The sequence below is a fragment of the Schistocerca serialis genome, chromosome 2 (genome assembly GCF_023864345.2).
Source record: "Schistocerca serialis cubense isolate TAMUIC-IGC-003099 chromosome 2, iqSchSeri2.2, whole genome shotgun sequence".
NCBI lineage: Eukaryota > Metazoa > Arthropoda > Insecta > Orthoptera > Acrididae > Schistocerca > Schistocerca serialis.
In genome coordinates this window covers 513,699,102-513,713,753 of record NC_064639.1, presented here as the reverse complement: position 1 = coordinate 513,713,753, position 14,652 = coordinate 513,699,102, and the positions used below count along the sequence as shown (strand labels likewise).

Genomic DNA, 14,652 nt, shown 5'->3' with positions numbered 1-14,652 from the left:
AAACATCAATTTTACAATTTGTAAGGCCTGGCTACACTGATGCCATAATAATGTCAGCCAGTGAAGGCCAGAAAATTTCAAATGTGGGAAATAATTCGATCTGTCACAAATATTTGTGCAGTGGTAGGAGAGCTTGCAATGAACAACATACTACTGTAGAAATCCTGACCAACTGTGGTTGAATTTGGGAGTGGGGGTGTGGCTGAATGTCCATTTGGTATGGTTTACTAGAATAACTCTAAAACTGTGGTCTCTAGGAAAAATTTAACTACATTAAATTTCCCACAAAAAGGTCCTGTTCCATTTTTTTCTGTAGTAGTAACAGTTTGCACATCGTAAGTGAAAGAGTATCAAAATCTCACCTGTGGGCTGCACAAAGTGCCAGTGGTAGGGGTAGCTGTATATTCTAGACAGTCACATAAAAAAGACCACCTTCACATTTGCACCGATATTGGTATAAGGGTACATTATCAAGACATCACAAGAACTGACAAATTCAAAGAAAAATTTTGTCTCTAATCAACAATACCACATGACAGCTGTTCAAGTGTGGTTCAATACATTCATGAATAGTCTTCAGAAACAGTCCTAGCATTGCTGTATGTTTACTTTCTGTTTATTTCATCTGACTGTATAGACATTTATACCATCTTATTTGTAACGATCACAGGACTCAAAGGCTACTCACCTTCCAGGTAACAAGGAGTGTTTCTGAGTTCCTAGCCTGCACCTGGATATCACGTGGTGGTCCACCAGGAACTTCTTCTGCAGTTGTTATGGTGATTATGCTACTACCATTTGACACACCAAGTGAATTTCTAGCCAGTACACGTAAGTGATATGTATGAGCAGGGAGCAGATCATTAATACTGGCACTTGTCTGTTCTCCATCCACTATGATTTGCTGCACATTCTTTTGCCATGAAGATGCTATGAAATATCAAGTTTCAAGCATTATTCTATTATACTCTGCTACATAGTAATTTATTTTATTTGTAAAAATAAACAATTATGAAACAAGTACATAAAAAACTGCAACTGATTGTGGTCTGATTCACAATGATGTGTTTAGTTTGACAAATAACAATCTTTTGACTGACTTCGTATTTTGCTCTATTTTTTTTCCTGTCCTTTTCTAACCTCTGCACAAGTAACATATCCATTCTCCTTGATAATCTCTGCTACACACACCACTCTTACACATACCCTTGGTATCAAGCCTGATAAACAGCTTGAGTCATGACACTCCTTTAAAACAACTGCACCAAAGTATAGCACAGTGAAACATAGAAGCCAGTTTTTGATCAGAAATGAAACAGGTTTCATATCAGAACAATATATGAATGTGTGAGGGTACAAAATTTTTACTGGATTAAATTTGGGACTTTTTACATAAGCATCACAGGTGCAACATTTTCTGTACCTTTGTCATCTATAAATGAGCAAGGGCATTTGTAATTAATAGTTGTTATGAGGTTTAAATACTGCACAAGAGAATCATTTTCATGTGTGTGATATTTTGTGTTAATTCAGTTATTTGTTTTGTATTGTATTATTTGTTTGTGGCACTCCTCAGGTGGCATGCATCAGGTGGAGTTCATCAGCAGATGCCCTTACATTCACAGCAAGTGTGGTTCAGGGCTACCAACACCTCACTGACAGCCTAAGGGGAAACTTGGAATAAAAAATGGAGAGACTTACCAGTGAAGAGATGAGATAATACTGGATAACACCAATATTAAAAAATGTATAATTTGAATTTTGTAAATTAAGTCTCCACTCTAAACAGTTCCCTGTAGTTGAATCCATAAGAAATATCCATGGTTTGAACTAGCTGAAAGTTATTTCAAGAGTAGAGCTGGAGACTGACTATTAAGTAACGTTTTTTGAAGAAACATACATAAAGAATTTTCATAGTTTTGCCACCCAGAATGCTCTCAATACCCACAGCTGCTTCCTGTCTTGCACTGCCTTCTATTTCATTTTCTGCAATTACTTTGAAAGAAAAGCTAGCAAATGAGTAGCAGGAAATAGCGCAATTGGGAGCTTGCACAGTAATGAGCTATATAAGTATACTTTCTAGATTTTCTAAAAATATAACATGTTTGTTGTGTTAGCAGAAAATTTTGGATGCTATAGAAAAGGAATTGAATACGCTTTCACCTCCAACACAGATACAGCAGACTCCTCAAAAGAAATGAACTAATGCAACCTACTCCTCTTTATTTTGTACTTTTTTCTGCCTACTTGATCTCTAACACATTTTTGTAGCATTAAATCCAAAACTGTATTTGTTTTATTCCATTCTTTAACTGCCATGCAGTACTATGAGCTAAATGTGCACTGTCATTGGCTAGTGACATATTTTTCACTAGTGACCATCTGTTCTCTGCACCCTCATCTGACATCGATAATTTTGTTCATTTTGGATTCTTTACTTGTTTGACCATACATTCCCAAGTTTGATTTTATTAGAATTTTTATTGCTCTTCACAATTTATATTCTGTTTCTACTTAAAATGAAACTGCATGGTAATGGCTTTTCTGAGTTCATCTTTCTCACTGTAAGTTACCTGAAACCACAGTATTTGGACCTGTTCCACATGCATTAGTATTCCAGTTAAGAGGTCTTCCTAACATTTTTGATTTTTCAGTATACAGATTAATCAGCAGTGATGGCAGAGATTAACTTTTCTTTATCCTGATTAAACAATAGTGTATGGTTTTTAGTTTCAGGTGTCATATTGTTTACGAAGGTTTTGTATTTGTTGACAATTGCATGTATGTACCTATTTTTAATCTCCATGGACACAATCGACCATCTCTTTTTCTGGAAGGCCTAAAACATCACAAATGACTTCAGTTTCAACCTGAACATCAAGAAACTTCCCAGAATCTGCACAAGAGCAAGTATAGAAGGCAGAAAAATGTGTCACCCCATGGAATTTTACTCAACTAACTCTATTAAATATCTTTACACAATGATCAGCCTTTACTTGAAGAAGTTCAAAATTTAGTTCATGTAGGTAATCAGGCTGTCATATCTAAAGGAAGTAATCTTTAAAGCATTGAGCAAAATCTGTCAAATGCATTATTATGTTTTACTACAAGACAAACTGGTCTAAACCAGATGGTTCATGGAGACAGGTGTGTACATTACATTTGAAGAACAGAAAGATCACAAGCATTAAGATAAAATTTTCACTGTGCAGCAGAGTTTGAAACTTTCTGGCCGATTAAAACTAAGACCTACACTGGGATTTGAACCTGGAACTTTTGCCTTTCATGGGCCATGAGCAATCCAGTTAAAACTCACAAATCCAGCCTCACAGCTTTATTTCTCTAGGTACCTCTTCCCTAGCTCTCAAACTTCACACAAGTTCTCCTGTACACCTTGAGGGACTAGCTGTGGTGAAAATGGCTCAATCACAGCATGGAATGAATTTTCACTGTGTAGCTAAGTGTATAAGTTGATAAGAGCACTGTGTGTAAAAAGCAAGATTCTGAATTTGAGTTTCAGACCAGCACGCAGTTTTAATCGTCCAGGGAAACTTCAAAACAGCACACACTTCACTGCACAGAGAAAGATTCATTCTGAAAATTTTGTTATCTCATAAATATATAGTTTTCTCAACTGAGCTTTCCTTTTGATACAATAAACATATTTCATTACTTAACATAAGCTGGTTTAGAATTTTTTTTTTCAAAGAGTTTTACCATTCTCCAAATGAAAACTACTATAGGTCAGATTTGTTGGAATATGGAAGGCAATTCACTGCTAGCTGACATATTATACTGACAATGACTCAAAAAACACTACTGTCTCAGATAGGAACAATGAAAAGTAGCAACTGGGAAGAAGCAATATTTTGAGGTAGACTTCTCATGGCATGATTTTTGCTAATTTAACATGCTCCTTGGGTCCAGCATTGTCTGATAGAGCTGCAGGAAGCCAAGGCACTAATGAATCTATTTCAGTAAATTAACTGTGATCTAAAGTGGACTTGGACATTAACAACAAAGTGATACCATTCCAGCTCGATACAGGAGCTGCAGTTTCGCTGATCAATCAAGACACGTACAAACAGCTGGGCACACCTCCATTGCATGCCGTAAATGTTAAGTCAACTAGTTATTCAGGTCAAGATATCCCTGTGTTAGGACAGTGCAGCCTTCTTGCAACATACAAAGGACAAACAAAACTTGTGTCATTTTACATCATTCGTTCTTCTTCTGCAGTGAACTTGTTTGGTTTCAATTTATTTCAGTTGTTTAACTTGTCTATAGTAGATCAGGTCCTATCAGGGAACCAGACTGTGCCTTCAGATAGTGTTTCTCGTCTATGTGAAGAATTTGCAGACATTTTTGCACCGGGCCTCGGTTGCGCTAAGAACTATAAACCACATTTGGAACTGAAAGTAAACGCGCAACCAAAATTTTTCAGAGTGCGCAATGTTCCCCACGCATTGCATTGCGTGATGAGGTTGCAAAAACATTACACGATTTGGAATTACAAGGTGTAATTGAACGTGTGCAGGCTTCTCTCTGGGCATCACCCTTAGTAATTTTGCCAAAATCTTCGGGAAAACTAAGACTTTATGTGGACTTCAAGGCAACAGTGAATCCACAACTAGTGATTGCAACTTTTCCTTTACCCCGCCCAGAAGACATTTTTGACAAACTGTGCCCGGGTAAATATTTTTCGAAGTTGGACCTCACAGATGCGTACTTGCAAATACCGGTGGACGAAGAATCCCAGCGCATTTTGGTGGTTAACACGCATTTTGGGTTGTATCAATTCAAACGACTGCCATTCGGGTGTGCATCTGCCCCTGCATTGTTTCAGCAATATCTACAAACTGTTTGTGCGTCGGTCCCTACTGCAGCAAATTATCTGGACGATATTGTGATCTCCGGATAGATGGAAGAAGAACATTTGGCCAATCTCAGAACATTATTTCAGGTCTTGCGACAAAATGGTCTTCGCTTGCAGAAGGACAAATGTGTGTTTTTTGCTCGTGATTTGCCATACCTGGGACATGTACTCAATGCCCAAGGCATACATCCCAGTCCCACGCACCTTCGTGTCATACAAGACTTGCCTTCGCCGCAGAATTTGAAGCAGCTACAGAGTGTGCTGGGAAAAAATTACTATAACAGATATGTGCCACATGCCTCTTCCATTTCAACTCTGCTTCATCGCTTACGCCGTAAAGGTGTTGCGTTCGTCTGGACGACAGATTGCGAACGCGCCTTTCGCCAGTTGAAATCGGCGTTGCTTTCCAATACTTGCCTTACACCATTTGATCCCCAGAAGCCCCTTTTGTTGATGGTGGATGCATCGGATTTTGGGATCAGTGCTGTGCTTGCGCACAAAGATGGATCACACGATCGCCCTATTATTGCCTTTGTGTCCAAATTGCTCTCATCTGCACAAAGTAATTATTCACAGATCGAGAAAGAAGCATTGGCTCTCGTATTTGGTGTTACAAAGTTTCATGATTTCTTGTATGGTCGTCACTTTACCATAATCACAGACCACAAACCTTTGACATCACTTTTTCATCCGACCAAGTCTGTACCTCCACATACAGCGCAGAAATTCATTCGCTGGTCTATTCTCCTCTCGCAGTACCACTATGATATCTTGTATCGGTCCACTGCTAAGCACGGAAATGCCAATGTGTTGTCCTGCTTGCCTGTTGCTGAGGATAGGGCAATCGATTCCTCCGAACTTGCTTGCATGTTCATTGATGCAGAAACCGATGACGTGGTCAAATCTTTTCCGATTGATTTTTGTTGTGTACCTACAGCCACAGCTGCCAACCCTGTCCTTGCTACCATTCTGCGTTTTGTTGCTGTGCAATGGCCCTTGTCAAAGTCATGGATAGGGGACCCATTGGTTTGCCGAATTTTTGCATGGTGGAAATTCTTTGCATGGCCAAAAGCCACTTCCCCTTGGCAATGCTTACACATCGATTTTGCTGGTTCATTCCGGAATGCTCAATGGTTGGTCGTGGTAGATTCATTCAGTAATTTTCTTTTTGTTGTCCGGATGTCTTCCATGACGTCATCTGCCACCGTCCAAGTTTTATCTGCTATCTTTTGCATTGAAGGTCTTCCACAGACTATTGTTTCCAACAATGGCCCACAATTCATGTCCGCAGAATTTCAGTCACTGTGCAAGGCCAATGGTATTCAACATCTGACGTCCGCTCCATTTTCGCCACAGTCAAACGGTGCTGCTGAACGATTGGTCAGGACTTTCAAGTCACAGATGTTGAAGTTGAAAGAGTCGCATTCTCAGGAAAACACGTTAATTCTCTTTTTGTCCTCATATCACTCTCAGCCCAGAGATGGTCGCTCACCGGCTGAGTTGCTCCATGGTCGCCCTAATCGATCCTTGATGTCTTTGCTACATCTGCCGCATCAGGTTCCTGTGCAGCGGCAGACACTTGCTTTTGTCCCAGGCGACGTTGTCTACTACCGCCACTACTGAGGTTCACAGCATTGGCTCAAAGGGCGCATTCTTCGCTGCCTCAGACGTGCTATGTATCTGGTTTTGGGGGCCTCTGGTGAGGTGCGCTGGCATCTCAACCAGCTGCGCCTCTGTCGTCGCATGGGATCTGCCGCTCACCGTCTGCTTTCAGCAACGGTGCCGTCCAGTCAGCGCCCTGGGGAACCATCTACTGGCTCGCTGCAACTGCCGGGTGCCTCCCTGGGTCATGCGCTGATCGCTACCCGTGACCAGTTGTCCTCCGACATGGAACTCTTGCCCGCTCCGAACCATATGTCGTCTTCGCCTGTCGGGTGCCTCGGACACACACACACATATCCATCCGAACATATACAGACACAAGCAGACATATATCATATATGTCTGCTGGTGTCTGTATATGTGTGGATGGATATGTGTGTGTGTGCGAGTGTATACCTGTCCTTTTTCCCCCCTAAGGTAAGTCTTTCTGCTCCCGGGATTGGAATGACACCTTACCCTATCCCTTAAAACCCACATCCTTTCGTCTTTCCCTCTCCTTCCCTCTTTCTTGATGAGGCAACAGTTTGTTGTGAAAGCTTGAATTTTGTGTGTATGTTTGTGTTTGTTTGTGTGTCTATCGACCTGCCAGCGCTTTTGTTTGGTAAGTCACATTATCTTTGTTTTTAGATATATATTTTTCCCACGTACACAAACAAACACAAACATACACACAAAATTCAAGCTTTCGCAACCAACAGTTGCTTTATCAGGAATCAGGAAAGAGGGAAGGAGAGGGAAAGGCGAAAGGATGTGGGTTTTAAGGGAGAGGGTAAGGAGTCATTCCAATTCCGGGAGCGGAAAGACTTACCTTAGGGGGAAAAAAGGGCGATATATATATATATATAGGGCACTCCAGTAGGTATATAAAACATACTGGTATCTTTTAATGTGACATTGTCTCAAATTTTCAAACCAATTAATGAATAACTTCTGGAGATTTACAACTTTGAACAATTTTTATTTATATTGATGCACTGAGTAGAATAATCGGCTCATGATTGATACATAAAGATGCTTGCAGAAATGAGCTTGAGGCATTTTGGTTGGTGCTGGGCAGTGTGGTAAGATCTTTTGATTGGTTTCAGCAGAGTTAAGATTGGTGATGTTCGGATGGCCACACTGCTGGAGGGCTTAAGACAACAATCATGAGATTAAGAATGATTTGTGGTTGTAAGCATGAACAACTTGTTAGGTGCATTGCTACTTTTGGTCAATATGACTATTGTAATCTGGCCAGAGCAACTGGAGATAGTGATCATGTGTGTGAGAGATGTGTCTGCTAATGTGAATCTGTGTATGACTTCCTTTCTTTTCAGAATATGGCATTGGCCGGAAGCTCAGTGTGTAACAGTCTTTTTGTTGTGCTTATCTGCAACCCAACATGTCATCTTTATGGTGACTAACAATCTATCCTTTTCATAACAGTGTTGATATTCCAACCTGAACTTTCAATTGTTTAGTTTAAATATTGTTCAATTGATTTATTGAATTTATGCGAGGTCATCATACACATATGTCTGTGTGATCATTTGTATTAAACATTTGGTTTGAATTCCAAACAACACAGTTTAAGCAACATCTTTTTCCTACATGATCTTACTTAAATATTTCATCTTTTATCTCAATTATTTATTTATTACTTTTTTGATAGTTTGTCTGTACTAGTAAACTGTTTGAAGAAGCTTAACTGTTTCAGTTTTTGGTCTTAAATGCAGTAGTGCATGGTCACCCCCTAAGGGCTTCAGCAGACCATGCAAAAGTTTTAGACTATGCATTGCTCACCTTAGCTATAACATTTTGTCCTGTCATAATTGAGTTTTACTTGTTTAGGGACTGAGTAACAGATACGGAAAGTTAAGTTGCAATCACATGTGTCCTCTTATGGTTGAGGTCTTCTCTGACAGTAGTAGCGTCTACCAGCAGGACAGCTGTTAATTTCACAAGGCTAGAATCTGCTACAATACTTGAGGAGCATGACAGTGAACTTATGTTGATGCCTTGGCTGCCAAATAAATCTCATTTGAACACAATCGATCACATATGGGACTATCAAGCATCAGCTTGCATTCACAAATCGTCCTGTAATCTGTGGGAATTGCATGACCTGTGTGTAGCATGTGGTGCCACATACTCCTGGAAAAATAATAAGTATTTGAAAGTTCCTGGCAGATTAAAACTGCGTGCCAGAATGGGACTTGAACTTGGGACCTTTGCCTTTCACTGACAAGTGTTCAACCAACTGACCTATCCAGACATGACTCATGACCCACACTCTAAGCTTTAATTCCGCCCCAGTACCTCATTTCCTACCTTCCAAACTTCACAGAAGTTCTCCTGCATACCATCCAGCACTAGTGCTGCTGGAAGAAAGGATACTGTGGAGACATGTCGTAGTCATTGCCTAGGGGATTGTAGAAGATGAGGTACTGATAAAATTAAAGCTGTGAGGATAGGTCATGGGTTGTGCTTGGATAGTTCAGTCGATGGAGCGCTTGCCTGCAAAAGGCAAAGGTCACTGGTTTGAACCCCAATCCAACACACTATTTTAATATGTCAGAAGGTTCCAAATCAGTGTACACTCCACCGCAGAGTGAAAATTCATTCTACCAAGGACGTTTTGAATCCATACCATGCTGAATCACTGCTGTATTGTGTTCCAACAGTGGGCCAATGTGTTATGAAGCAGGTGGTGATAATGTAGCATATATCTCAGATCATCTCAGCTCTGTTCAAAGAAATGTGAAATTCAATATGTAAATGAGAAAAAATTGATGATTTAAATTTTTAGACACCTTAGCTCACCACAAAACTGATTATGTTCTTGGAAATGCAGTTAACTGCAGTTCTGCTTGAACAGATTTGTATCTTCAAATAACCAGTTTTCATCATTCTTCTGGAAATGTCCTCAAGACAAGACCAATTAACAAGGTCATAAATCTAACACAACATTGCTGCTGTCATCAAATTTTGCAATGTGAATGCCATGATATCCTCAGACACAATGCCAAATCAAATGGACCAAACACACTCTCCTGCATCATGTGCCCATGCATGCACAAAACCATGCTGGACACTAAAATTGCTTGCCTAAATGTCTCACTAAGCTATCGCAAAGCACCACAAACAATTTCAACTGGTTTGATTGTTATGATGTTTAGTACCTTTTCGTCTGAATGCTCCTTATTTTATTACTGATAAGGACTATCTGCAGGACAGTAGTGCATTCCATAAGCAGCAGTTTTAAGTTAATAGCTATTTGGCATATCCAATATGTAAGGCTTAGCAGTGAAGAACAAATGTGGATGTTCTGGATCATGTGGCTGAATAGGGAAAATATAAACAAAAGTTTTTTTTTTTTTCAGGCATGAGAGATGTTTTTTCATTCTTTTGATTTAGAGGCTGGTTGGTTATTCACAGCTTGTACATAAAAATGTTAAAAATTGACAAGAGTTGTAATATGCAAACTTAAAGTTAATGTGAAGTGTTAAGAAAATTTTAATGGACTAAAGTTTGAGCTGAAGACATATTGCAGACTTTCATGGACAGTGTTGTATCACTGAACTATCTACACCTAGTAAAGTTTTCATTTACTGCTAACACTTCTCTATTTCATCAAGTTCTGCAGATCCTCTGCTGCTAAACAGGCACGTATGCAATTCCTCTGATACAAAATTCTAATTTGCTAATAACTGGGAAAAATCTTCATAAAAGTAAGGAATATGATTTTGAAAGAGATTACACCCCTCTTGTTATATATTTATAACCAAATGCCAAATGGAAAGCATTATTTCTCCATAAAATTTGAAGTCACCAATAAAATAAAAGAAGAAAGTTGTTTGTATATCAGATTTATTGGTGATAAAAATAATTTTAGGGTTTTATACAGCATCTACGTTAAAACAAAAATCATTTCCACACTTACCCATTGTGCTTTTATACTGTATAATGTATACAGATACAGGGCTGTTTCCATCATATGAATGGTCCCACGTGAGGTTAACAGATCTGCTCGTGTGACCAGTCACATGCACGTTAGTGGGAGGCCCTGGAGTTTCCTGGACTATGAGATGGAAGTCAGAACGGTCACTTCCAAAGTGGTTTGTAGCTTGACATATGAAAGAGGAGGAATCATCTCTGTTGACATTCTTTATCAGGAGCCTTGAATGGACTCCGAATTCCAGACTCTCTTCACTTACTTCTGCTCTAGGGTGTTGTGCTGGATCAAATGGCTGTCCTTGTAAAAACCAGTTAATAGAAATTGGTTTGTCTCCCTTTGCAACACAATCCAATGTGGCAACACCAGCTTTAACCACTGTCACATTCTGCACCGGAGAGGAAAATGTGGCAGGCACTAAAAACAAAAGCAAAGTGAGCATGATTAGCTTTTCTAAAGTAGTTATTAATGCATAGTGAATCATGGGAACAAAATTTTGTAACTTTATTTTTATTTTCGTTACACTTGTAGTTCTGATAGGTAAGTTTTTTGCAAATATTTAACTGAATTGTGTAAAAAAAAGAGAGTGTACAGTATTTATTGCTGTTTACATGTTATTAAAGATTCAAGGACTCAAAGTTCTTACCACAACAGTAGAAAGAAAGGAACATAAGGAAGCATGAAAGGAGATATGAAAAACATAGTATGGCATGTTACAAAACATCCCAGATCAGGAGAGACAAATGACAATGAGAAGTTTTTGTTTCTTAATGTTCTGTCTTGAAAAGGATAGATTGCTGTCCATCACATAGAGAAGGCACTGAGTTGCAGACAGACACAATACAAAATACTAGAAATATTTAAAAACTTTGAGACAAAGTCCTTGTCAGAAGTAGAACTCTCACAGATTCACACAACAACAACTCACATACACATAGCCACTGTCTCTGGGTGCAAAGACTCAATTGTGGCTACATCTGATCGGAGCAGCAATCTAGCTGGGGTATGTGGTGGGGGTAAGGAATATGCATGAATAAGAAAGGAAGGGATAGCAGGGCAATGGTGGTGGAAGGTGCTACCTTGAAAGCATGCAAGGATGTGGTTAGGACAGGACAGGTCAGGCTGCTAGGTGCTGCTTCGAGTGGCTGAGCTAGAGGGTGAGAGGATGGGGTGGGGGAAGAAGGAGGAGGGAAGAAGAGAGAGGAGAGAGGAAAGAAGTAGAGAAGAGGAAAGGACTTGTAGATGGGCTGGCAGGAAATAAGATATGTGTGTACTGTAGTGAAAGCAGGGAAGGGGTGAGACAGGTGCAGGACAGTGACTGTAAGTGTAACAATCAAGATTGTTGATTACAGTGTTTATCACATCTGTCAAAGAGCTCACACACCAGCTGTTATATGTGCTCTTGTACAGCACTGGCAGTTGATTTGTTCTCAGTGTTTCTTGCAATGTTCCACGGAAGTGGCAGAGTGTTAGAACTTCCAAGACATCTCAAGTAGTGGTAATCTAATGCAGAAAACCAGTCTCAAATGTTACAGCATATCTTCTTCTGTGATGTATTTATGGTACATGAGTGTTCATATTTTATGTGCTATTTTGGTTGAGATGCTTGAACAAGAAAATGTAATTTGTTTGAATGGTTAACACTTAGCCACACTGACATTGGTGATCCCAATGTGATTTTACCTGGCGAGAACAGCCTACAAATACCAGAAAAAGCAGTATAAATTCTCAAGGATGGACAAAGAATTTTTTCATGAAAATCCAAGAATCAGCATCCACTGAAGGATCATTGGTATCTTGATTTCCATGATAATATCTCCATTCTGGTCTCACAATCCAATACTCTAATTTGCACAGATAGAAGCAAGGTTCCATTATGCAGGTATAACTACCAATTCAACCAAATTTGCTCTGGTGGACAGTTGACTGAACCATCTTTATGCAGCTGAAATAGAAGATATAATTACTGCTCTTCCTGCACGAGATCCTCATCATGATCTCAGGAGAGAACTGACAAAAAATTTTCATCTCACAAGAAGAGCATGTGTGTCAAGTTCTATCACTGAGAGATATTGAAGACAGGAAGTCATCACAATATCTGACACACCTATGCGGCAAGGTTGAGGCAGGAACTGTATCCAACACCTTGCTATGTATGCTTTGGAGTAGCCATCTTCCAGCCTAGGTTAAAGCTGTAATAACATGTCAGATGGAAATACCATTGGACACTGATGCAGATCTGACTAATAGAATTCATTATACAATAATTCCTCCATCAGTGAATGCAGTAGCAGTGCCACAAAACAGTGTTTCATTACTGGCAGTGACACACATAATTACAATCGCTAGTCAGACAAAGTTGATGCTCTGACCAAACAGAAAAGCAAACTGTTGCTTCATCACAAATCCAGAAATGACAGATGACATTATTTCAGAAGTTAACAAAGGCATTTCAAGCTGAACTCATCAACCCTGGATAGCACAGAACAGCCACCTACTGTATGTTTGTATTGTTGTGGCGTAACAAGCTAGCTATGCCACATTGAGAAGGGAGCCGAAAGGCACGCGTACACACGCGCCGACTGGCGTCAAGTCTGGAACAGGATAACTATTGAATGGTAGCAAGAAAAGTACGTAGCTGCTTTATACTTAACTTTTAATCTTTGTTGGTTTACAACGTTCTTCTTGAGACATTTATACGATAACTCTCAAAGTAGGTAAGGCTAATGGCACCTTGCTAGGTCGTAGCCATGGACTTAGCAGAAGGCTATTCTAACTGTCTCTCGGCAAATGAGAGGAAGGCTTCGTCCGTATTGTCGCTAGCAATGTCGTCGTACAACTGGGGCGAGTGCTCGTCCGTATCTCGAGACCTGCCTTGTGGTGGCGCTAGGTCTGCGATCACACAGTGGCGACACGCAGGTCCGACATGTACTAATTGGACCGCGGCCGATTTAAGCTACCACCTAGCAAGTGTGGTGTCTGGCGGTGACACCACATGTATCACTTCAAATTTGGAGATTACCTTGTGGCTACAAACACAGCAGTGTCAGTGGGATATAGTTGCATCTGGACAAAAATTTCTTAGCAACACTGGCTCAGACTTGTGCATTTATCCACTCTGCAATTGTTGACCACCAACTTCATTTTGTATTTCTGTCACAAACAGTTCATCTATAGCAACTTAAGATAAGATAAGCAATGAATATATTTTGAAAATAGCCATGGTCACCCCATGCAGCTTGTTTGAGAGTCTCTGCATGACATCTGGTTTATATGGTCCATTCAGTCTTGGTGAAGGTTCATTGAATCCACGTTGCAATGGTTGTCATTCTGTTTGGCATTCCTAGATGATGTTATTGTCTTTACAGCAACTTCAGAACAGCACCAGCAACAATTGATTGAAGTTTTCAAATACTTAGAACAGTGCTGTGTGGTATTTAATAATGCCAAGTATGTTTTTGATAAACTACAAATATCTCCTTAGGCCATCTAATTTCATCAGCAAGATTTTTTCACTACCCACCCACTTAGAAGCCATTGTGAAGATTCCACAGCCAGAAACCAGCAAATAAATACACCATTTCTTGTGAAGACTGAACTATTACTGGTGTCATCTGCCTCACTCAGCCAAGTTGTATGAACCAACGGACCTAAAACTAAGGGGAATTCATTGATCCAATGGACAGGTGCAATGAGCTCTGCTTTTGGGCCAGCAAAGCAAAGTGTACCAAATGCTGCATTCCTGACACACCCTGCACTGGATGCACCTCTTGTATTGGTTGTTAATGCTAGCAAGACTGCTATTGGCACATAATTGCAACAATAAACAGATGGCACTTGGCATCTGCTGGTCTTTGTCTCACACAAGCTCTCCCCTTCACAACAAAAACAGAACACTTATGATGATTGTGAGTTTCTTACTGTCTACAAATCAATCACAGAGGCACAAGAATCTGTTCAGGAATTCCAGAAGCTATTGAATGAAGCACTGACTGCTATTCAGTTTCAATTGGTTGAGGTGTGAAGCTATATTGTGAAATTTCATGTGGAAGCTATTGTCTTTTTCTGCCAGCTGCATTCCACAGAAGTGCTTTTGAAATACTTCACAGCCTTTGCCAAGCTGGTTTCAAATAATCAACTTCCTTGGTTTCAGAACATGTTGTTTGGCTTGGTAAGCAAA

The 14,652-nt window shown here is 39.9% G+C and overlaps 1 protein-coding gene across 1 annotated transcript in view; it reads right to left on the bottom strand.

Moving 5' to 3' along the window:
* LOC126456165 (Down syndrome cell adhesion molecule-like protein Dscam2) overlaps window positions 1–14,652 on the bottom strand; it is a 358,605-nt gene that overhangs the window by 185,945 nt on the left and 158,008 nt on the right. The window contains exons 7-8 of the mRNA XM_050091919.1: window positions 10,461–10,889; window positions 689–930 (exon numbers count right to left, since the gene is read on the bottom strand). Coding sequence (XP_049947876.1) covers window positions 689–930; window positions 10,461–10,889 — 671 coding nt within the window. The remainder of the gene's footprint in view (window positions 1–688; window positions 931–10,460; window positions 10,890–14,652) is intronic.